The sequence below is a fragment of the Symphalangus syndactylus genome, chromosome 5 (assembly GCF_028878055.3).
Source record: "Symphalangus syndactylus isolate Jambi chromosome 5, NHGRI_mSymSyn1-v2.1_pri, whole genome shotgun sequence".
Classification (NCBI taxonomy): Eukaryota; Metazoa; Chordata; class Mammalia; order Primates; family Hylobatidae; genus Symphalangus; species Symphalangus syndactylus.
The window spans coordinates 31,431,565-31,456,615 of NC_072427.2; the positions used below are offsets into that span (position 1 = coordinate 31,431,565).

At 44.4% G+C, this 25,051-nt stretch overlaps 1 protein-coding gene and 1 long non-coding RNA gene across 13 annotated transcripts in view; one reads left to right on the forward strand and one right to left on the reverse strand.

The window, feature by feature from the left end:
* LOC129482265 (uncharacterized) lies at positions 1-13,709 on the reverse strand. 5 transcript variants are annotated; one of them, XR_010120688.1, is made up of 5 exons: positions 12,904-13,700; positions 8,849-8,964; positions 7,911-8,013; positions 2,029-2,660; positions 1-221 (listed from the first exon to the last, which is right to left on the reverse strand). It is a non-coding gene; the product is annotated as an uncharacterized lncRNA (long non-coding RNA). The 5 variants fall into 5 exon arrangements; XR_010120687.1 differs by lacking the exon at positions 2,029-2,660 and adding an exon at positions 9,703-9,774 and having other exon boundaries at positions 7,911-8,017; positions 12,904-13,696; XR_010120690.1 differs by lacking the exon at positions 2,029-2,660 and having other exon boundaries at positions 12,972-13,709.
* UBL7 (ubiquitin like 7) overlaps positions 13,348-25,051 on the forward strand; it is a 16,060-nt gene continuing 4,356 nt past the window's right edge. Inside the window, exons 1-7 of one of the 8 annotated variants that reach the window (XM_063638772.1) lie at positions 13,802-13,846; positions 14,226-14,336; positions 16,091-16,303; positions 18,382-18,501; positions 23,021-23,103; positions 23,881-23,965; positions 24,542-24,599. In XM_063638772.1, coding sequence (XP_063494842.1) covers positions 13,807-13,846; positions 14,226-14,336; positions 16,091-16,303; positions 18,382-18,501; positions 23,021-23,103; positions 23,881-23,965; positions 24,542-24,599 — 710 coding nt within the window. In that variant the 5' untranslated portion in view covers positions 13,802-13,806. The other 7 variants (XM_055277794.2, XM_063638773.1, XM_063638774.1 and 4 more) reach the window with 7 other exon arrangements.

Sequence of the window (25,051 nt, forward strand, 5' to 3'; positions counted from 1 at the left end):
TTCCATTTATTTATTTATTTATTGGTGGTCTTGCTGTGGTGTCCAGGCTGGCCTCAAACTGCTGGACTCAAAGGATCCTCCTGCCTCAGCCTTCTTAGTAACTGTAATTATAGGCCACCACTCTAGGCTCTATTTCTTGCGAGTCTGGAATTCTACCATGGTCCGGAGAATACAGGATGGAGTGAAGCCATCTGTGTCCATAGCAGAGAGAGAGATGAAATCTTGGGAAAATGGGAAAGAAGCCCTATTGAATGTTTGCATTAATGTTTTTATAAATTGATGCCCACATCAACATGGACAAATATCATAATCATTATGCTGAGTGAGAGAAAACAGACTCAAAGGGCTACATACTGTATGATTCCATTTATGTGACATTCTGGAAAAGGCAAAACCTTAAAGTTACCAGCTGCTGAAATTGGGGATGAAGAGTGCTGAAAAAGAGGCATGAGTTATAATTGAATCTTGATTGTGGTAGTACTTATACTATTGTGTATATATGTCAAAAGTCATCATATTGTACAGTAAAATAATTTTATTGTATGGAAATCAGGCCTAAATAAATTTTTTTTTTTTTTTTTTTTTTTGAGAAAGGGTCTCACTCTGTCACCCAGGCTGGAGTGCAGTATCATGATCTCAGCTCACTGCAACCTCCTCTGCCTGGGCTTAAGTGATTCTTGTGCCTCAGCCTCCCCAGGAGCTGGGACTACAGGTGTGCGCCACTACGCCTAGCTAATTTTTGTATTTTTAGTAGAGACGAGGTTTCACCATGTTGCCAGACTGGTCTCGAACTCCTGACCTCAGGTGATCCACCCGCCTCGACCTCCCAAAGTGCCGGGATTACAGGTGTGAGCCACTGTGTCTGGCCATAAATTTGATTTTAAAACTAAAAAAAACCTGTTTGCATAACTTTGATGCAATTAATTTTTTTCTTTTTTTCTTTTTTTTTTCGAGACGGAGTTTTGCTCTTGTTGTGCAGGCTGGAGTGCAATGGTGCCATCTCAGCTCACTGCAACCTCTGCCTCCCGGGTTCAAGCAAGTCTCTTGCCTCAGCCTCCTAAGTAGCTGGGATTACAGATGCCCACCACCATGCCCAGCTAATTTTTGCATTTTTAGTAGAGACGGGGTTTTGCTATGATGGCCAGGCTGGTCTCGAACTCCTGACATCAGGTGATTGACCTGCCTCAGCCTCCCAAAGTGCTGGAATTACAGGCATGAGCCACTGTGCCTGGCAAAGAACATTGTTTTAATGTCAACTGACAATAAACTATCTATCTGAATCCTAAACCCAGCTCAGAAGATTTTAAGTCATATGACCTTGATTGTTAAATATTATTCTATTTGAATAAAAAATGGATTGTTTCAAAAAAAATCTAAAAAAACATAAATTAACTGAACTGCTGTTTCTTAGAGAAAACAAATCAGTCAAGTAGACGAACTGCTAGCTAACCTAATCAAGAACAAAAGGATATGTTCCCAACAAAAAGAGATGGTATTTGAGGTGAAGGATATCCCAGTTACCCAGATTTGAACATTACATATTGCATGCTTTTATGAAAATATCACATGCACTCCATAAATATGTATGACTATTATGTATTCATAATTTTTTTAAAAAAAGAACAAAAGGAAAAAGGCATCAGTGTGCAAGATAAGAAATGACAGAGGACAACCACTGAAACAGAAGACAATTTACAAATCCTAAGATACTACTTTTCTCAAGTCTAGACAAAAGCCTTTGAAAACCTAAGTTAAATAAATAATTTTCTACAAAAATATTACTTACCCAAATTGACCCTGGTAAACACAGAACATTTAAACAAATTAACGAATTGCTCTTTAACAAGTCACAAGGCCCAGATGGATTCACAGGAGAATTTACCAAACCTTCACAGCTACTTAAAATGTTCCAGAGCATAAAAAAAGAAAGCTTCTACTTATTTTTAAATGGCTGCATGCATTTTAAAGAAACTAAGAGGAAAAAGTAGTCTTTTCACATATTTATAAATTTGTCCTTACTTCACTCACTTTGTTTAAACAAGGTTAGGCACATATTAACCATTTCTCATGCTCATCAGTCTTTTCTGAAAATTCCAGTTTCCATCTGGTTCTGGCAAAGGGGTGCAAAGGAGAGATGGAGTAGCACCTACAAATGGAAGACAAAACTTTTCCAGATAATCTTGGCAGCGTTTTGCTGGCCAGAGAGGTCGCGGTCATCCCCAGTTGCAAGGGAGGTAGGGAATTGTAATGTTTTAGCTGGACACATTGTGATACGGTGTGGCTGTGTCCCCACCCAAATCTCATCTTGAATTGTACTCCCAAAATTCCCACATGTTGTGGGAGGCACCCAGTGGGGGATAATTGAATCATGGGGGCGGTTTCCCCCATACTGTTCTTGTGGTGGTGAATAAGTCTCACGAGATCTGATGGTTTGATAAGGGGAAACTTTTGCTTGGCTCTCATTCCCTTCTCTTGTCTGCTGCCATGTGAGATGTGCCTTTCACCTTCTGCCATGTTGGTGAGGTGTCCCCAGCCACGTAGAACTGTAAGTCCAATAAACCTCTTTCATTTGTAAATTGCCCAGTCTCGGGTATGTCTTTATCAGCAGCATGAAAAATGGACAAATACACATTGCTTCCTCCATCAAATTCAGGGTTGTACTATTCAAGAAGAAAAGGAGACTGGTCATTGGGTAGAAGGAAAGCAGTGACTGCCATAGCCCACCCTTGGCTATCCATCCTCACATGCACAGAATATACTCCCTTTCTAAGGGAGACAGTGCCAAAGTCTCACCCAGAGCCTACATCCATCTCAAAACCCAGAATCTCCAGCTGATATACAGCTTTCTCCATTTAGTCTTGATGTGAATCTTCAGAGCCTAGTAATCTGTAAGCTAAAAGGCAAGTTATCTTCCCCCAGCATGTCTCATATGCAATAATGGAGAAGGAACAGAATAAAACTTCAATGTAGGACAAGTAAGAATGTGAATAAAGGAGAGAATCTCTCTGTTTTAAGCATGTCAAAGCTATTGCAAATATTGGATCTATAACAAATGTCAGATCCTGCTGGACAGGAGTGGCCAGGACTCCCTTCCAGGCAGGGAGTAATTTCCTTGTTCAGTCAACCTACTCTCTAGGAGGAATTCCCTTCTCTATTGTACTCTGTGGTCCAAGTTCCATCTTCTTTTGAGACGGCTTCTTGTTCATTACCCTCTTTAACCATATCTGAAGTGAACTTTGGGGAGAATATGCTTTCTGTTGTGTAAGTTCAGGAGCCTGGGATTGAAAAATTATATGCTTTTGCTGGCCAGGTTTTTAAATTTTCATTTTTGGTGATATGATTCCTTAAAAATTGTTGTAGGCTCTCAGTGTATTTGCCTCTGGTTGATCCTATGTTTGAGTCGCCATAGCCAAATCTCCTATATAGAGCCATAGTCTTTTAGGCCTGAAAACCTTCCTTTGTTAGCTACTGGCCTTTGTGTCCTGCCTGTCCCTCTAGCCTTTAACTTAATGATTATTGACTTGAGACAATTTGAAACAAAAGATTCTAGTGGGAAGAAACCACTTTGCAGACTCCACTTCCTCTGTTGAGTGATGAGTTCTTACAGGAAGGTGCTTAGGAAAGGTCCAAGATACCAACCAGTCTTACTTTCTTCTACTATATTGCTTGGCAGCCACCACTCCTATATGGAGAACAGAGCCATTATCTTTTTTTTTTTTTTTTTTTTTTGAAACAGGGTCTTGTTTGGCTCTGTTGCCCCGGCTAGAGTGCAGTGGTATGATCACGGCTCACTGCAGCCTCAACCTTCCTAGGCTCAGGTGATCTTCTTGCCTCAGCCTCCCAAGTAGTTAAGACTACAGGCACATGCTACCACACCAGGCTAAGTTTTTGTATGTTTTGTAGAGATGGGGTCTTGCTATGTTGCCCAGGTTGGTCTCAAACTCCTGGGCTCAAGCGATCTGCCCACTTCAGCCTCCCAAAGTGCTAGGAATACAGGCATGAGCCACTATGCCTGGCCCAGAGCAATCGTCTTTTTCAGCCCTGCAATTCTCCAAATTACGAAATGTTCCTTCAAAGTAGATTTGCAGGCCATAGGCAGAAGTACTACTTAGTGAATTAGCACTGCCTTCCTTTTTTCTTTCAGCCTGGATAACTCAAGTTCACTGGTCTCCTTCAAGAATTCATTGAAAGTGGAATGAAGTCACCAGCATGTGCCAACATTCTGAATAATTCTAGCCATTTACCCTATCACTACAGACTTGGTTGGTATGTGGGGTGTCTCTCATAAAATAGCAGATTGACTAAATGTTTTCCCACAGCATAGCAGGGTTGTCAGCATTCCCGTCGGCAGTATCTGTGCCCCCACTGCCAAAAGCTCCGTCTCTACCACTCAACGAAGTCCATGTTTCAGATGATATTATGTGCAGCACCCCACTTCAGTGGACCTAATTCTCTATTTGATAGGAATGCACTTGGCTGCACTTAACAAACCCAGCAAAGCAAAGGCTTAACAAGAAAGGGATTTACTTTTTTTATGTTACGAGGAGACTGGGATAGGCAGTCCAGGACTCTCACAGCAGCTCAAAGAATCTGGCTCTTTTTATCTTCTTCAGCCATCCTTAGTGTGTGTCTTTTGGCTTCACGATCACAAGGTGGCTGTAACTCTTCTGATTTGCAGGTAGGAAGAAGTGAGTAGGGGAAGGCAGAATGCACAGGCCAGTTGAGACTGGCTTCTTCTTCTTTTTGAATCAGGTAATCAATTGCTTTTCCAAAAGTACCACCCAGTGACTTTCACTTGCACCTTATTGGCCACATTGACATCCTTAGCTCTGGAGGAACGTGGGGAGATAAATATCTAAAAACTCTAAATAAAATGGGGGTTCTGTGAGAAGGGGAGAATAGGCCAGGTAGTGTGGTGACTCACATCTGTCATTCCAGCACTTTGGGAGGCCGATGTAGGAGGATCTCTTGAGCCCAGGAGGTTGAGACCAGCCTGGGCAACATAGTGAGACGCCATCACTACAAAACATATATTTATTAATTAATTACAGAGATGGGGTCTTGATATGTTGCCCAGGCTGGGCTCAAACTCCTGGGGGTCAAGTGATCCTCCTGCCTTGGCCTCCCAAAGTGCTGGGATTATAGGCATGAGCCACTGTGCCTCGCCTACTACAGAAAATTAAAAAAAAAAAATTAGTTGGGCATAGTGGTGTGCAACTGTGGTTCCAGCTACTTGAGAGGCTGAGGTGGGAGGATACTTGAGCCCAGGAGGTCAAGGCTGCAGTGAGCTGTGATTACACCACTGCACTCCGGCCTGGGTGACAGAGCAAAATCCTGTCTCAAAAAAATAAATAAATAAATAAATAAAGGAGAATAGATATTGCATAGTCAACTAGGTCTGCTAGACCAGTACAAACTGGTTTATACACAAGAAGTAATTTCTTGGCTTAAGTAACTGAAAAGTTCAGAGGGATTGTTGTTACTTGATCCAGCAGTTTACCAAAATCATCAAGAAGTTAGGTTCTTTCCAGCCCTCCCTTCTGCCTTAGTCCATGTGAGAATACTCTGAGGCTGGCTCCCCTTACAGTCATCAGAAAGCCCCCATGGCTATGTGCTTTCTCACTCACGCCCAGTGAAAAATATAGTTTCAGCATCCTAGCATTTGTGGCTAACATGCTGAACCCATCACTAGGCTCAGAGGACAGACTGTGCTGAATGGCTTGGCTTATGTGAAGCCACATCCCAGGAACTACATGGATTGATCCCCAAAGGGAAAGTATGGTCTGTTGAAAAGAGGCCAGGGATCTCTGGGAGTGATGTGGGAAAATGGATAAGACAACCAACAAATATCCTCCAGCATAGCTGAAGAGAGAGAAAACAAGAAAGGGGATGAGTTACCACTGGAGAGGCTGAACACAGGATAGTCCCTGAGGTGACATTGGTGATGCTCATCTGAACACTGCTGGGGGAGAGGGAGCCCTGGGCTAAGGTCACATCCTGTGCAGTTCTAGTGGCAGATCCATCTTTACTGTGAGGGTCCTGAAAGCACACTCCTATTCTCCCTTGACCCCCTCTCCCATTGTGGTGCTCTGATTCCAGCTCTCCAAGCAGGCTTGTGATTATATTTGGCTTTCCATGTGTTTTGTTGTTTTGTTTGTTTTTTGAGACAGTCTCACTCTGTTGCCCAGGCTGGAATGCAGTGGTGCGATCTCGGCTCACTGCAACCTCCGCCTCCTGGGTTCCAGTGATTCTCCTGCCCCAGCCACCCGATTAGGTGGGATTATAGGCATCCACCACCACGCCTGGCTAATTTTTTTGTATTTTTAATAGAGATGGGGTTTCACCATGTTGGCCAGGCTGGTCTCGAACTCCTGACCTCAAGCGATCCACCCACCTCGGCCTCCCAAAGTGTTGGGATTACAGGTGTGAGCTATGGTGCCTGACCCCATTTATAGCCTTTTGTGTCTAGCTTCTTTCATTCAACATGATATTAATGGGATTCTTCCAGGTTATTGTGAATAGGGGTGGCTCCATAACTCTCATTACATTATAGTGCACCATAGTTTGAATATAACACAATGTATTCATTCATTCTACTATTGGTGAATATTTGTGTTATTTCCCATTTAGCGCTATCAGGAATGGTGCTGCAATGAATATTCTTGCACATGTCTTTTGTGAGCACATGTGTGCATTTCTGTTATCTACATACTTAGGAACAGAATTGCTGGGATATAGGATAAGTGTAAATTCAGCTTCAGTGCATATTGCCAAACAAACGTCTCAAGTAGCTGTACTAATTTACACTCCTACCAGAACCATGAGAGTCCCAGTTTCTTCACATCCTTGCCAACACTTCGTATTATCGATCTTTTAATTGTAGTCATTCTGATGGGTGTGTAGTAGTATTTCATTTTTATTTTAATTTACATATTTCTTATGACAAATGAGCATGAGTAAATTTCCATATGAACATTTAGATATTCTTTTTTGTGAAGTATCTGTTCATGTAAGATTCAAGTCTGCTTCATAGACTCTTCTACAAGATCAGAAGGGCAGCTAGGCAGGTCATGAGGCTCACAGCAAGAGATGCTAAAGATGAAAAAGAACTTTGAGGCCTGGCACAGTGGCTCACACCTGTAATCCTAGCATTTTGGGAGGCTGAGGCAGGTGGATCACTTGAGCTCAGAAGTTCAAGACCAGCCTGGGCAACATGGTGACACCCCGTCTCCACAAAAAATGCAAATACTAGCCAAGCATGGTGGTGTGCGCCTATAGTCCCAACTATTTGGGGGGCTGAGGGAGGAGGATAGCTTGAACATAGGAGGTCGAGGTTGCAGTAAGCTGAAATCATGTCACTCCACTCCAGCCTGGGTGACAAAGTGAGACCCTGTCTCAAACCACAACAACAACAAACAACTTTGCATCAGGCTGGGCACAGTGGCTCACGCCTGTAATCCTAGCACTTTGGGAGGCCGAGGTGGGCAGATTGGCTGAGCTCAGGAGTTCAAAACCACCCTGGGCAACGTTGTGAAACCCTGTCCCTACTAAAAATACAAAAATTAGCTGGGCGTGATGACATGTGCCTGCAGTCCCAGCTACTCGGGAGGCCAAGGTGGGAGGATCATTTGAGCCTAGGAGGTTGAGGCTGCAGTGAGCTGTGATCACAGAGTACCTTAGGGGCACAGAACAGGGCATACTTCATATTTTCTCTTGTATTAAAATTATTCATGGAAAAACTTATGCATGTACATATCCCCTTCAGGATTCTGAGCTTCTTGTATATGCTTCATTTTCACATTTTCCTCAGCTCCTGACATAATGTCTTGCATATAATAGGCACTTGAATATTTGTGAAATAAAAAATATAAAAATTAGCCGGGCATGGTGGTGGGCACCTGTAATCTCACCTCGGGAGGCTGAGGCAGGAGAATCACTTGAACCTGGGAGGTGGAGGTTGTGGTGACCAGAGATCACGCCACTGCACTTTAGCCTGGGCGACAGAGCGAAACTCTGTCTCAAAAAATAAAAAATAAAAAATAAATACAAAATGAAGACTAAAGTAAAAGGAACACAGAAGAAATAAATACAACAGATGATGCCTTAAGTAGAATGTAGAAAGGAGGAACATTTAAAAAATATTTTTAAAAATGAAGAAAGAGAAAAGATTTGAGAAAAGTGGCAGATATTGAAGAGAAACAACAAAGATATAACATACGGCTAACATGAGTCCCCTTAAGAACCAAACCAAAGCAAGAGAATGGAACTATTCTAAAACCTGTAATTCAAAAATCAATCTTTACTGAAATAAAAAAATGTAAATTACATTTTGGAAGAGAATACCACATAACTGAGACCACTGACCTAAAACAAACAGCACCAAGATGTAGTCAGGTAAAATGAATGGAAATTAAATAAAAAATTTTAAAAACTACTTGGGCAACCTGGTGAAAAGAGCAAGTAACTTGTAAGGGAAAGAAAATTAGATTTTTGTCATCAGATGAAAATGAAATATCTTAAGAAAGAAAATGTGAGCCAACAATTTTATATTTAGCAAACTGATTTTCAAGCATAAAGGCCACAAATAAATTGCTATTAATATGCAAAAGCTTAGGGAATATCATTCACAGAGAATACTGTAGTCCTTCCAGGAAATCCACTAGAGAATGAGTTCAATAATAAAAACCAGTGGGCTGGGCACAGTGGCTCATGCTTGAAATCTCAACATTTTGGGAGGCCAAGGAGGGTGAATCACTTGAGGCTAAGAGTTTGAGACCAGCCTAGCCAACATGGTGAAACTCTGTCTCTACTAAAAATACAAAAATTAGCCGGGCATTGTGGTACATACCTGTAATCCCAGCTGCTTGGGAGGCTGAGGCAGGAGAATCGCTTGAACCTGGGGGTGGAGATACAGTGAGCCAAGATTGCACCAATGCACTTCAGCCTGGGTGATACAGTGAGACTCTGTATCAGAAAACAAAACAAAACAACAACAACAAAAAACCAGTGGAGAGCATTAAACATGGAATTCTGATTTTATTTATTTATTTATTTTTGAGACGGAGTTTCGCTCTTGTCACCCAGGCTGGAGTGCAATGGCGTGATCTCGGCTCACTGCAACCTCCACTTCCTGGGTTCAAGCAATTCTCCTGCCTCAAGCTCCCAGGTAGCTGAGATTACAGTGCCCGCCAGCACACCCCCACTAATTTTTGTATTTTTGGTAGAGAAGGGTTTCACTATGTTGGCCAGGCTGGTCTCAAACTCCTGACCTCAGGTGATCTGCCTGTCTCAGCCTCCCAAAGTGCTGGAATTACAGGCGTGAGCTGCCGCACTTGGCCTAAACATGGAATTCTTTGTAGTATTAAGAGAGTTAAAAAGAGGAAGTTAGAGTAATGAGTATAGGCTCAGATAATATATAGCACATCTGTTAAAATGGAGAGAAGGAATGGAGGGGATAGAATGAGAAGGGCATATGCAAACATTGTTTTTAAACGTCTCAATAATTATATTGGTGGTGATAGTATCATTAGTATTGTTATTTTGAGACAGCTGGGTATGTGATGTGGGATAAAGGAAATGAATAGTTATAGATATTCAAATACTGTTGTCCCTTATGTTCTTGAGAACTAGTATTCTCAGTGTGGAAGAAAGGAAATAAAGATGTAATATAGAAAATATTTAATTAAAATTCTGTAGTCTTACTTTTGGAGGCTGAGTCAGGCAGATTGCTTGAGTCCAGGAATTCAAGACCAGCCTGGGCAACATGGTGAAACCCTGCCTCCACAGAAAATACACAGATTAGCTGGGCATGGTGGTGTACAACTGTAGTCTCAGCTACTTGGCAGGCTGAGGTGGGAGAATAGCTTGAGCCTGGGAGTTTGAGGCAGCAGTGAGTCATGATTGCACCTCTGCACTCCAGCCTGGGCAACAGAGCGAGACCCTGTCTCAAAAAAAAAAAAAACAAAAAACAACCCATAAAACCAAAAACCAAAACCAAACCCAACCTCTGTAGTCTTGAATTTGAAGTAGCAGTATAAATGTTCTCTATTTCTATCGCCATGGATATAGATCTCCCCCTAGCTCCATCCACTAATGTGGCTTACAAGTAACAAACAATTCAGTGGCAATAAGCATCCCTAGTGCCCAGATTGTGGTCTTAACATACAATTTCCCACAGAAAACCATATGAATTTCTTGAAGAAATGGCTAATTTTTATGCCTAGAGCAGGAAGTACAAGATTAGCCAGGAACTCTTGTCATGCTAGATAGCAGGGAGCTATCAAAAGCCTCCAGAGTTATGTCAAAAGGACTCAAGAATCAAGTTGAAGAGGAGGCTCCATTGTTATGGTACTGTATTAGTCTGTTCTTGCACTGCTATAAAGAACTACCTGAGACCAGGTAATTTATAAAGAAAAGTGCTTTAATTGACCCACAGTTCTGCAGGCTATACTGGAAGCATGGCTGGGGAAGCCACAGGAAACATACAATCATGGCAGAAGGTGAGGGGGAAGCAAGCACATCTTCACATGGCAGAGCAGGAGAGAGAGGGCAAAGGGGGAAGTGCTACACACTTTTAAACAACCAGATCTCGTGAGAACTCACTATCACGAGAACAGCAAGGGGGAAATCTGCCCCATGATCCAATCACCTCCCACCAAGCCCCTCCTCCAAAATTGAGGATTACAATTCAACATGAAATTTGGGTGGGGACACAGAGCCAAACCATATCAGGTACCATGAATTTCAACATGAGAAAATACAAGTATATTGCGGAAAATGAGAATCAAGTTTCTTACTGTTGCAGAAGGGAGGTAAAATTATAGAGAAGAGGAAGACTAGAGGAAAATATGTGGTATTGGATTGGAATCTGAGGTATTGGTGTGAACTCGTATTTTATACATACATACATATTTTGATATGTGTGCACATATATATGCTCACATATACATAGATCTATACATATATACATATAACACACATATCTATATGCACACATATTTAAATATATTTCATAGAAATATAGATGAATGGGTGTGTATATCAATGTTCATTTATTTGCTAGGTCTAGTCACTGATAGACTGGAAATAATAACATCTCAGCAGCAATAAACACACCTAGCATCCAGACTTGGCTTCTAAATACCATTCCTTACTAAAAGGAACTAAGGCTCTTTGGAGAAATGACTGATGTGACAGATGTGAAAATCTATGACATAACTTATGAAAATGGCAGAGAGATGATCAGCCTCCACCCAAATGGAATGGTTGATGAGCTGAATGAGATTGTAAGTTACAAGATAGTATTGTATTTATTCATTTCTTGATTTTGCTGGGTCGTACTGTGGCTGTGACATAGAATATATCCTTGTTTTCAGGAAATACAGAAATACTTAGGGTAATGTCTGTAATTGGCTCTTAAACGGATCGGGTGGAAAAACAAAAGAATAATATGCATAGTGAGAGAGTGAGAGAGAAAGAATGATGAGGTAAATGTAAACCATTAACAACTGGGGACTTTGGGTTAAGGGTATGAGGGCATTATTTTGTAATATTTTTGCAACTGTACTGTAAACTTGAAATTATTTCAAAGTAAAAAGTCTCAAGAATATTTGAGCACAGGAAAAATATTCAACCTAAGTAAAATATGTAGATTACTAAACAAATGTGCAGTGTAATCTAAATTTTGTTGAATATACATATTTAAAATTCAGTAAAATTATACTTTCAGAAGCATAAAACAAAGTTAACAATTGTCATCTATTGGTGATAGAATACCCATGCCCCTCTTAAAGCAAAAAAGACTAGCAGATATCAAGATCTACTCTAAAGTTATAGAAATCAAGACGTGTGACAGTGGCACAATGACAGAAAAATACACCCATGGCACAGAATAGAGTCAAAAAATTGACCCAGACATACACAGTCACCGGATTTATGACAAAGCTGCCACTGAAATTCAGTGGGAACAAAATTTTTATATAGTGCTGGATCAATTGTACACTCATATGGAAGAGAAGAATCTTGATGTCTAACTCCTATCATATACAAAGATTAATGTGAAATTAATCATAGACCTAAATGTGAAAGATAAAATAACGCAGAAGAAAACCTAGGATAATATCTTCATAACAAGGGCAGGCAAAGATTTCTTATATAGGACACAAAAGGCACTAACCATCAAAACAAAATTTCAGGCCGGGCGTGGTGGCTCCCGCCTGTAATCCCAGCACTTTGGGAGGCCAAGGCAGGTGGATCACCTGAGGTGAGGAGTTCGGGCAGCCTGGCAAACGTGGTGAAACCCCGTCTCTACTAAAAATACAAAAATTAGCCGGGCGTGGTGGCAGGCACCTGTAGTCCCAGCTCCTCGGTAGGCTGAGGCATGAGAATCTCTTGAACCCGGGAGGCAGAGGGTGCAGTGAGCCGAGATCGGCCACTACTGCACTCCAATCTGGGCGACAGAGCAAGACTCTGTCTCAAAAAAAAAAAAAAAAAAAAAAAAAAAGTTTTTTAATGAAATTATCTAATACCATTAAGAGTAAAAAAAAATCATGAACTGGGAAAAGTATTCACAATATATAATTTTGATAAATTACGGCACTCAGGTGCAAGTAACTTAGTAGGCAGGAGAGGAAGGAGTCTAAAGAAGTCTGGTTAGGAAGGATTACTGAAAAAGGGGGTATATCTAAAAATGGGTAGGATGGGAAAGGGAGACTTTGGGAACAGCCATGGGTTCCTAATGCGCCCACAACATACATGGGAGTTATCCTGAAGGTAAACTCCCTGAAGACCGTGAAAGCCATTTCAAAACTCCCCATATGACTTATGAGAACAGAGGGGTGATCTGCCTTTAATGTTAGGCCTTCTGAGATCCTGCGATCTGTTCGCTCTCCTCAGTAACATTACCCCTGCTCAATTGCTGCCTTAATCCCAGGTCGCACACTGGAATGTGGGAATTCAGCGTTCACATTTACCCACACAGGATCAGCCTTCAGTTGCTTATATGAAAAAACTTCAGTATTTTCATATAATCACTTTTTTCTTTCCTTAGTTCTTGAATTATTAATTCCTTGAGAAGAGTCCAATCAGAGGTAGTCTTTCTTCAGTATTTTCGGTAATCCTAATTTCTGTGCAAAAAAATTTCTGTTCAATTTTAACCGCGCAGAACTTTGTTATCTAAAACACAGTTTCTCTATGAGAGTTCAGCGAAAATTCCCCTTCCCAAACTGATTCTATGAATGACTGTTAGATAAGCTTCACCACTGCATGTAGAGGGTGTACCAGGATCCCAAGTTAGTAGCTCTCCTCAAGGACCCAACTTTTGGAAGGGGTCATCGTCTGGTTCCTGGTATGCCTCCACAGGTAGGTCCGCCGCAGGATGTCAGCGGCGAGGAGTACAGAAGAGGCTGCCTTCACCAACGGACAGCAGTTTTCATCGTGAGGGCCGTCGGAAACCGCTGGGATGTGTCTAAAGGGGCCGCTTGGGAACCGGCCCTTCTGGAAGGAAGGGTCGGAGTGGGAGGGGATCCGGAATCCGCCTTACGGCCGAGTGTCCAGCAGCGCGTTCCTACCTGGCAGAACCGACGTACTTTATATGCTCCTCAGGGGAGCGCGGGAATCACCAGGCTGAAGAATGACTGGAAACGGGACCCTCTCCAACTGAAGCACCCAGACGCTCCGGCGCCGGACATTTCAAAGAGCCCGGAAGCCACGCCTTCCCCCAGAACCGGAAGCTTTTCAACTAGCGCCCCGTGTAGACTGGCTGTTTATAAGGGGGCGGGGGCCACAGCGGGAACTGCAACTCCCAGAATGCAGCGCGGAATTTCCGGTTTCCGGCGAGAGGGCCAGAGTGAGTGTTTACACCGGCGGCAGTGCGGCCGGGTTCCTTCCGCGGGACGGGTGAGGGCGCTGGGCCCCTGGGCAGCGCGGGCTCGATGTGTGTCAGCTAATTAGCTGGTCCCACTGGAGCGGTGAGGTCGCCACCGGATAGTGTCTCTACCCTATTACTAGCAATCTGTGACCTTGGGCTAGTGACTTTACTGAGTCTTGGTTCCCTCATCCGTAAAATGTGGCTAATGCCTGCCTTAGGGAACCGTTGTGAGGATTAAGTGAGACATGGTATATAAAACGACCTCCTTCTGGCATAAACTTGAGGTGGAAGGTACCTTGAGGATGCTTTAAGGTCTGCTAGGCAGCTTCACAGCCTTTTCTTTCCTCTTCCCTACCAGAGGTCTCTTTGGAAGCAATAATGATGACTATAACAAGAACTTATCTTGCTTTGCAAGATTCTTCCGCCGTCAGAGTTTCTGATTTATTTTCTGGGGTTCCATGTATGCCAGGTATGGGGACAAGGATGACGAAAACCTTAGTCTTTTGTTTTCAAGGGCCTTCAAGAATTGGGGTGGAGGAGGGGGCAAGCAGATATTTGTAGCCCTTTTGTTCTGAGGGGATGTGGGAACAACAGAGGAAAGAGAGGGGACTGAGGTTGTTGAATCTGTGTTGGTTTCGGTAGGTGTTTGCTAAGAGGCCAAAAAGGGAAGAGAAATTACATGCAGAGTTAGATGAGCAGAGGTGTAAAATAGGGTAGGGGAGAGCTTTGTTATGAGTGTGTACTTACATGTTGTGGAGGCCCCTTGCAGGATAGGGCTCCGTTGGGGAAGGAGGCTGGCAGGGAGTTTTGTAAGCCAGGCAATGAAGTTTAGACTTAATTTATATAGATGGTTTGGAGGCATTGGAAGAGGTCTTTTTTTGGGGGGCCGGGGTGAGGCAGGGAGGGACGGAGTCTCTGTCGCCCAAGCTGGAGTGCAGTGGCGCTATCTCGGCTCACTGCAACCTCCACCTCGCGGGTTCAAGCAGTTCTCCTGTCTCAGCCTCTCAAGTAGCTGGGATTACAAGCGCCTGCCACCACGCCCGGCTAATTTTTTTCTATTATAGTAGAGACGTAGTTTCACCATGTTGGCCAGGCTGGTTTCGAATACCTGGTCTTAAGTGATCCGTCCGCCTCGGCCTCGCAAAGTGATAGGATTACAGGTGTGAGCCACCGCGTCTGGCTTTTTTTTTTTTTTTTTTTTGCAAGAGTCTCTCTCTGTCACCGAGGCTGGAGTGCAGTGACGGGATCTTGGCTCACTGCAACCTCAGCCTTCCGGGTAGGTGGCACTACAGGTGCGCACTACCATGCCCAATTTTTGTATTTTTAGTAGAGACGGGTTTCACCATGTTGGCCAGGCTGGTCTCGAACTCTTGAGCTTAGGCAATCCGCCCGCCTAGGCCTCTCAAAGTGCTAGGATTACAGGCATGAGCCACCGGGCCCAGCCCGACATTGGAAGAGTTCTAAGCAGAGAAGTGACTTGGTCAGATCTGTGTTTTAGAATGATGGGTTGTGGCCAGGCGCGGTCGCTCATGCCTGTAATCCCAGCACTTTGGGAGGCCGAGGCGGGTTGATCAAGAGGTCAGGAGATGGAGACCATCCTGGCTAACACAGTGAAACCCTGTCTCTACTAAAAGTACAAAAAAAAATTAGCCTGGCGTCGTGGCGGGCACCTGTAGTCCCTGCTACCTGGGAGGCTGAGGCAGAATGGCGTGAACCCAGGAGGCGGAGCTTGCAGTCAGCCGAGATCGCGCCACTGCACTCCAACCTGGGCGACAGAGCAAGACTCCGTCTCAAAAAAAAAAAAAAAAAAGAATGATGGGTGTTAGGTGGCAGCATACATATTTATAGATATTTGATAGGGAGAGGCAAGAGGCAGGGAACTTGTTATAAAGCTGTTCTACTGGTTCAAGCAAGAGTTGAAGAAAATTGGAAAAAGGAGCATACGGAAGGGAGAGGGTTAGATGATCTCTCTCACAACATTCCTATTAGGTTGGATGGCGTTTTTATGTCCACGTTAGGGATGAAGAAACTGAGGCCTAGAGAGCTGTTCATCACAGTGTGAGTAGAGAGAGAACCCGATTCTAGTTCTGGCCTCCTGGTTGTGCGCCCTATGCTTCTTCAACAGTGTCACATTGAATTGTCTTTCATTCAACCCTTTGGTGGGTGGGGGTGGAGTAGAGTGGTGGTCTGTCTTTTAACCACTGAGGTTTTGTTCTTTTACAGGGAGAAAGAGAGAGCGCGAAAGAGAGAGGATGTCTCTCTCAGACTGGCACCTGGCGGTGAAGCTGGCTGACCAGCCACTTGCTCCAAAGTCTATTCTTCGGTTGCCAGAGACAGAACTGGGAGAATACTCGCTAGGGGGCTATAGTATTTCATTTCTGAAGCAGCTTATTGCTGGCAAACTGCAGGAGTCTGTTCCAGACCCTGAGCTGATTGGTGAGTGTCTCTGGACTGGGGTTGGGCTGCTGCTCTGATCTCTTTTTGGGGAAGATACTTCTGGAATTACAAGAGTAAAGTAAGGGCTTGGGATTTGTTGCCTCATAATGTTAACACTCCAGGGAAGTGAGTGTTGGGTAAATAGAAACACAAATCATATAATGAAACTATTGGTTGCCATTTCAGCCATGTATTATACTGAACTACTTTATCACCAGGTTCTTTATGACATTGTGTTGTTTTTTGTTTTTGTTTTTGGTTTTTAGACAGAGTCTTGCTCTGTAGCCCAGGCTGGAGTGCAGTGGTGCGATCTCGGCTAACTGCAACCTCTGTCTCCTGGGTCCCAGTTCAAGCAATTCTGCCTCAGCCTCCCGAGTAGCTGGGATTACAGGCACACACCACCATGCCCAGCTAATTTTTGTATTTTTAGTAGAGACATGAGGTTTCACCATGTTGGCCAGGCTGGTCTTGAACTCCTGACCTTGTAATTCTGCCCGCCTCGGCCTCCCAAAATGCTAGGATTACAGGCGTGAGCCACTGCTCCCGGCCAACATTGTGAATTCTTTTTCTGAAAGAACAGGAGTTTGGGGTGAGTTAGAGAAGGAGAAGTTGGTCAGGGGAGACTCCTCAGTATATTTGAGGTAGGTCTTAAGGGATGATTAGAAGGATTTTTGCTTGGTTGATTGAGTAAAGGAAAGGCAGTAAAAAAGAAAATGAAAGTGGCACGGGCAGTCCAGGCGGAGGAGGGAGGAATTCAACTATAATGAAATTACACTGGAAAGGTAATTTATAATAGCTAAAGGATCCAACTGGCAAAAAAGATGTTTTCAGTCATACCTGGATCAGGTTCATCCTATTTTGTTGTTTTTCCATTGATTTAAATTGGGCAGCCTCCACCATGTTAAATTCCAGAGCTTTTCTGTGGATAGATTCTATGTGAATCCTCTTTTTTTTTTTTTTTTGAGACAGAGTCTTGCTCTGTTGCCCAGGCTGGAGTGCAGTGGCGAGATCTCAGCTCATTGTAACCTGTGTCTCCCAGATTCAGGCAATTTTCCTGCCTCAGCCTCCTGAATAGCTGGGATTACAGGCCCACGCAACCACAGCTGGCTAATTTTTGTGTGTGTATGTGTGTGTGTGTATATATATACACACACACAGACACACATAGAGATACATATATTTTTTGAGACAGAGTCTTGCTCTGTTGCCCAGGCTGGAGTGCAGTGGTGCAATCTCGGCTCACTGCAACCTCTGCCTCCTGGGTTCCTGGGTTCAAGCCATTCTCCTGCCTCAGCCTCCTGAGTAGCAGGGATTACAGGCGTCTGCCACCATGCCTGGCTAATTTTTGTATTTTTGGTAGAGACGAGGTTTCACCATCTTGGCCAGGCTGGCCTTGAACTCCTGACTTCAGGTGATCCACCCACCTCGGCCTCCCAAAGTGTTGGGATTACAGGTGTGAGCCACCGTGCCTGGCCCTAATTTTTGTATTTTTAGTAGAGACAGGGTTTTGCCATGTTGGCCAGGCTCCAAAAGTGCTGGGTTTATAGGCGTGAGCCACCATATCTGGCCAGATTCGATGTAAGTCCATTTTATGAGTTTATATTTGCAAATAGTTGTTAAAATGTATTTAACTGGCTAGGCGTGGTGGCTCATGCCTGTCATCCTAGCACTTTGTGAGGCTAAGGCAGGAGGATCCCTTGAGCCCAGGAGTTAAGAGACTAGTCTAGGCAACATGGCAAAACCCCATCTCTACAAAAAACTACAAAAATTAGCTGGGTGTGGTGGCATGTGCCTGTAGTCCTAGCTACTCAGGAGGCTGAGGTGGGAGAATTGCTTGAACTCAGGAGGTTGAGGCTGCAGTGAACCGTGATGGTGCCATTGCACTCAAGCCTGGGCAACAGAGTAAGACCCTGTTTCAAAAAAAAAAAAAGTATTTATGAAGTTATTGAATAAGAGTATCTTTTAAAACATGTATCATTCTCCAGCTATCTATCCAATCAAAATAAGGTTCTCAGGGGACAAAAACCATCTAAATTTGTTTTGAGGAGCAAAATATAAGTGGACAGTTCTTTTTTTAGATCTCATCTACTGTGGTCGGAAGCTAAAAGATGATCAGACACTTGACTTCTATGGCATTCAACCTGGGTCCACTGTCCATGTTCTGCGAAAGTCCTGGCCCGAACCTGATCAGAAACCGGGTGAGTGAGGGGCAGCCCTTAGGCAGGCAGAGTTTCTGTAATATCCGCAAGGGAAGGGTCTGTGTGTTCTTGAGGCACAAGCCTGGGTGGAACAAAGGGATGATTTACTGTGCTGATGATAAATGATATCTTTATTACTTACTGGATTAGACCATGCTGATAAACAGAGTCCAATTTTGACCTTCTTACTGCCAGCATCACTAATGGAAGATTTGTTTCTCCATTTTGTTTTTTGTTTTTTGGTTTTTTTGAGACAGTTTCACTCTGTTGCCCAGGCTGGAGTGCAGTGGCACAATCTTGATCTCGGATCACTGCAACCTCCGCCTCCCGGGTTCAAGTGATTCTCATGCCTCAGCCTCCCGAGTAGTTGGGATTACAGGCATGAGCCACCATGCCCAGCTAATTTTTGTTTTTTTGTTTTTTTTTTCTGAGGCGGAGTCTCGCTCTGTCACACAGGCTGGAGTGCAGTGGTGTGATCTCGGCTCACTGCAAGCTCTGCCTCCCGGGTTCACACCATTCTCCTGCCTCAGCCTCCCAGGTAGCTGGGACTACAGGCGCCCGCCACCAAGTCTGGCTAATTGTTTTTGTATTTTTTAGTAGAGACGGGGTTTCACCGTGTTAGCCAGGATGATCTCGAACTCCTGACCTCGTGATCCGCCTGCCTCGGCCTCCCAAAGTGCTGGGATTACGGGCGTGAGCCACCGTGCCTGGACTTCAATTTTTGTATTTTTAGTAGAGACAGGGTATCTCCATGTTGGTCAGCCGGGTCTCAAACTCCTGACCTCAAGCCATCTGCCCCACCTCAGCCTCCCAAAGTACAGGCACCATTCCTGGCTTCTTTCTCCACTTTCTAAGTTTGTCATCCACTGTTTCCTAATGGGATAGGGAGTTTGTGTCTACTTAAACTCCTTTAAGTTAACAGTTTATTTTTCAACGATACAAAGTAAACTTTGTATCCTTTTGTTATTATTGTTGTTCTCTTTTTTTTTTTTTTTTTTTTGAGACGGAGTCTTGCTCTGTCACCCAGGCTGGAGTGCAGTGGCGCAATCTCGGCTCACTGCAAGCTCCGCCTCCTGGGTTCACGCCATTCTCCTGCCTCAGCCTCTCCGAGTAGCTGGGACTACAGGCGCCCGCCACCACGCCTGGCTAATTTTTTGTATTTTTTAGTAGAGATGGGGTTTCACCGTGGTCTCGATCTCCTGACCTCATGATCCGCCCGCCTCGGCCTCCCAAAGTGCTGGGATTACAAGCGTGAGCCACCGCGCCCGGCCTATTATTGTTGTTCTCATTAGAAAAAAGCTGGAAACTTTTGGCACTTTCCTAATGCCGCAGTTTCTTCCCTTGTTAACAAATCTTCCTACAAACTGCCTCAGGTGGTGATTTGTTTAGTCAGCTAACTGCTCTTGCTATACTGGTAATTTATTTTCCTGAAGATATTCAAAGAGTATTTAAATAGCTCTTGGAGAAAATATACAAAGCCTCGGATGCCTTTTTGGTTTATAAATAGAAGGTGCTTGGAATTCATGATTTAAATTTTGCATGTGTGTTTTAAAAGCCTCCCCAAGAATAAAGCTAAGCTGTGTAAAAGAGATTAGCTTTGTTAAACTGGCAGGTTGACATCTTTTTATAACGTTCATGATTGCTGTGACTAGTTATCAGTTTGAAATTTACCCCCCTTTCAGTTCTAACTGTAAAAGACAAAAATGTCTTTCATACCCCGATGGGAAGTGAGAAAGAGGAACAGAGTTCCTGACATCCAGAGGTTGGCCTGGCACTCACAGCCAGGCCTTGGAGTCCTTTTGGGGAACATGAACAATTGTACAGATCCCCAGTAGCAGTCAAGGCCACTCTGAGACCCCTATGGATTAAGACAAAAACAAGATCCCTTTTATTGCTGAACAGAAACAAAAACATGAGCATTATCCAAACCACAAAAGTGACCAAGTATCTTTCTATCTTGGCTGATGAGAGTAACAGCTGCTTCTTTGCCAATTACAGCTTCCACTTTGCTTTAGTTTTCCTTCCTTCTAGGTAAGAGTTATTAAGATACTCAATTATAAAATCACTCCCACTGCCCGAAAGCATCCTATCCAGAGTAAAACCTCATTTCTTTAAATTTTTCCCCAAATCAGCCAGACAAAACCAAAATCCTGTAAGAAGTCCTTTCTGGCCGGATGCAGCAGCTCACGCCTGTAATCCCAGCACTTTGGGAGGCCGAGGTGGGCGGATCACCTGAGGTCGGGAGTTCGAGACAAGCCTGACCAACATGGAGAAACCCCGTCTATACTAAAAATACAAAATTAGCCGGGCATGGTGGTGCATGCCTGTAATCCCAGCTACTTGAGAGGCTGACGCAGGAGAATCGGTTGAACCCAAGAGGCAGAGGTTGCAATGAGCCGAGATCACGCCATTGTATTCCAGCCTGGGCAACAAGAGCAAAACTCTGTCTCAAAAAAAAAAGAAAAAAAAGTCCTTTCTAATATCCTCTTACTGAGACAGCCCACGGTTTCCTGTGGTGTGCATTCTTCTCTCTGTACTGAGCAGTAAACCCAACTTGTTTAAATACAGATATGCCCCTCAGCTCTTTGGCTGGAGGGCACTAACAGAAGGAAAATAACATTTGTGGCTTCTGTGAGCCAGGTTTTTTCCCTTTTATACCTCATTTAATCATTACAGTGGCCCTGCAGGGTAGGTAACAGCATTAGCATCTTACGGAGGAAGAAAAGGGTTGGGGTATTTATTCAAGGTCAGCTACTTAGAAAGTGAATGCAAGAGCTGGGGGATATGGACCAGGGGTTTTCCTGGCTCAAGAGGAAAACCATTTCCCCTGGGCTGGCTGCCTTCCACTTCTAAAGGATGAATTTAGCTCAGAGATCTTACAGTGACAGCCATGACTCTTAGCTGAATACTGGCTTAAGATATTAAGAGTCCTTTTCCTCCCACCTTCTACCTGGAGGATTATTTTTGAAACAAATGGCCTTTTTATTAGAAGGTTACAATAAACTTTTAGATCTGTGAAGAAACTGTTTTGTGACAGTGTTTTAGATATTTTCTCCTTGAGTGCTTTTCTTCACAAAGGAATCACATTTCATGTTCTCCCACAGATTAGGGCCTGTAGGAGGAGAACCCATTGTTGTCTGTCTTCCCACCTGGATCTCTTTGTGGTTCTCCATGGCAGGTTACAAATCCCTTCAGCACGTCATGTTAGCCTGCTGTTTGAGCTGGGATGTGTACCCCAAGCTCCAGCCACAAAGAATGACTTGCTGTTGGCTCAAAGCACCACATTCTTTTATTCTCCCATGCCTTTGCACATGTTTTCATTTAGGCTTGGAATACCTTCACCCCCCCACCCCCCCACCCCGCCCCAGTAAATATCAGCTCTCTCTTTGATACCCATTTTAAATGGTCTCCTCTGGGAGGCAGCTGTCTGTCTTCACCCTCCCTCTCAGTGGTGGCTGTCTGCCTTTGTGTTTCTGGTACCCTACTTGGGATCCACGTCTCTGTTGAGGTCTTCAGCGTGGCATTTTGTAATTGTGTGTTTGATGTAGTCTCATTTCTCCTCCCGCCCTAAGAGTTCCTTGATGGCAGGGGTTCTTATTTTTCATATTCTAGTTCCTTGCCCAAAGCCAGGCATGGAGTAAATGCTTAGTACATGTTTGTTGAATGAATAAATTAGGTAATTTACTTAAGATAACTATTTTTCAAAAGATAGCCTCATGATCAGGACTGTCGATAAGGATGTGGCTGCCACCCTGAACCCCAGGGGTGCTATTCACCTTGCTTTGGGAGTGGTGCCCTGGAGTTGGGCAGTACACAGTCAGTACAGTCACAAGTAGTGGTCCTTCATGAGGATAACCATACTTTAAAAAGTGTGACCCAGGGCCGGGCACGGTGGCTCACGCCTGTAATCCTAGCACTTTGGGAGGCCGAGGTGTGTGGATCACTTGAGGTCAGGAGTTTGAGACCAGCCTGACCACTATGGTGAAACCCCGTCTCAACTAAAATTACAAAAATTATCCAGGAGTGGTGTTGCACACCTGTAATCCCAGCTACTCGGGAGGCTGAGGCACGAGAGTTGCTTCAACCAGGGAGGTGGAGGTTGCAGTGAGCTGAGATTGCGCCACTGCACTCTGGCCTGGGCAAGAGGTGAGCCTGTCTGAAAAACAAAGGCAAAAACACCAAAAACCGAATGTTATTGGTCTAGAATTCCTACAGTGGGATGTTGATCAGAGCACTATTTTTCATGTGGTAAGATTCTCCTCTGCTGCAACTTGAATTTGTTTGTTTGTTTTATCTGTGGAAGATGCTTACAAGCGAATGTAAAGATGCTTACTAGCAATTTTCACATCCGTGGCACAAATGGGTTTTTCTGAGCGGGCACTCACATTCTTAAGGGGTGATGAGGGAAGGGAACGCACAGACCAGGCTGCTCCTTGGCACATGCTAAAATGATGTTGCAATGTCTGTGGCAGAGACAGGGCCTGCGCTATAGGGTAACTCTGAGTGTCTTGTCCCCCAGAACCTGTGGACAAAGTGGCTGCCATGAGAGAGTTCCGGGTGTTGCACACTGCGCTGCACAGCAGCTCCTCTTACAGGGAGGCGGTGAGTGTGTGCTGCGGCCCCCAGCCAGGACTGTAGGAGAGGGTGTGAACGCTGGCTGGCGAGTGGTGTGGAGTGGGAGCTGGAAGCCCGTTGCCATGGCAACCAAGAGTTCCTTGGGGAGTTTTTGCCATGTCTGTGGGCCTCAGTAGAGCCCTGTCTTTCCCCAAAGAGCCTGTCTCAGTCAGGCATTGTTGATTCCCTCTAATGATAATGATACAACCTGCCCGTATGGTGACAGCCAAAAGATCCTCATACTGTTTCTGCTGGGCCTCATTCTTTAACTTTGGCTGAACTGCCTGCTTACTGCCCCTTGACCTAGATGTCCTCACTGGGGAAGTGGGCCGATGTCTTTCTGTAGGAGAGTTGAGAGGCAAAATTAGTACAGCTGTGAACTTAGCTATATATACAAATATGAAATAGTAATTGTACAGAGATTGAAAAGGACTTTTGGAACCTAGAGAAACCTTTGTTACTGGGCTTGTAATGAGAGCTTTTATTTTGGAAGCATTAAACTGTAGGTGGGGAAAAGGAGCACAGAGATTTGAAGGTTTACTGTGGTCTTGCCTTTTTTTTTTTTGTTTTTTAAATTGTTTGTTTCCCCTCCAGTAAGCTACGATCATAGAGCAAAAAGAGGTTCATCTGTTTCCGGGGCTATTGTTCCATTGTGGTGATGTACATGCAAGCACTTAGAGGGAGGAAGTCCTTCGGCAGAGTGTGGGCATTTGATGAGTGCATTGAGCTGGTTGGAGTGCTCAGCCCTCCCCATTTCTCCTGCAGGTCTTTAAGATGCTCAGCAATAAGGAATCTCTGGATCAGATCATTGTGGCCACTCCAGGCCTCAGCAGTGACCCTATTGCTCTTGGTAAGTGCAGGACTGAATTTGAGGAAATAGGAGTTGTCGGAAAAGGAGAAAACAGGAGAAGACAATTCCTCTAAAGAGACTTGGACTATCTTTTGAAGAATGACTGGTCTTGTGGGAAGAGGGAGAGTAATCAAGGTGTGTTTGATATACCTAGCCCTTTAAGAGCTCTCAGTCCCACAGAGAGATAATGGCCTAACTAACATCGTAAATAAGGGTATGAGGATGCCAAATGAGGACAGCAGTTAGCCCACATCACAGCAATCAGGGAAGGTGTCCTGCACACCCTGAGTAAGGGAAGAACCCAGAGATACGGGAGAAAGAGACAGGTGTGTTGGTACCCAGTCTGTGATGTGACTGAAGTGCAGGGGAGGTGGAGAGCAGGGGACTGTCCTCACTAGAGCAAGATGAGGAGTACCTGAATTGTGTTGCTTGGTGCTTTGCTTCCTCTACTTCTCATGAAGATTGGCTTGTTGTCCTGTGTCCCTGTTGAGCTGGTTGCTCTGAGACGCAAAGCCTCTTCTCCCTCCTGGATCTGGCTGATTTCCTTTCTTTGAGGTGAGCTCTGCTCTTTTTCAGGGGTTCTCCAGGACAAGGACCTCTTCTCTGTCTTTGCTGATCCCAATATGCTTGATACGTAAGTGTACCTGTTCTGTTAGAGGGTACCTTCTCTCTCCTCATGTGCTCAGGCCAGAAGCCTCATTATCACCCTGCCATCTGCTCTGGGAGCCCAACCATAGTCTCTCACCAAGTCTACCCTTTAGATACGTCAGGGGGTGAGAAAGAGCAAAGCCCAAGAGCAGGGCTTTTGTCAAGAGTGTTGGGAGGAAGCAGGATTCTGAGGGAAAGGGTCTTGCCTGCCAGGCTCAGTTTAGGTTTCGTGTGGTAGAAATTAGGGAGCTTTTCAAGAGTTTTAAGCTGGCGAAAGGAGAAGCAGGTGTACAGATCCGTAAAGTGTCAGAGCTAAAAGGGACATGTCATTTTGCAAGTGAAGAAAACAGCCCCACCCTGGGAAGAGAAGGGACCTGTCCAGGGTTGCCTGATGTAGTAGTGGTGCCTAGACCAGACGCTCCTCATGTGCTCAGGCCA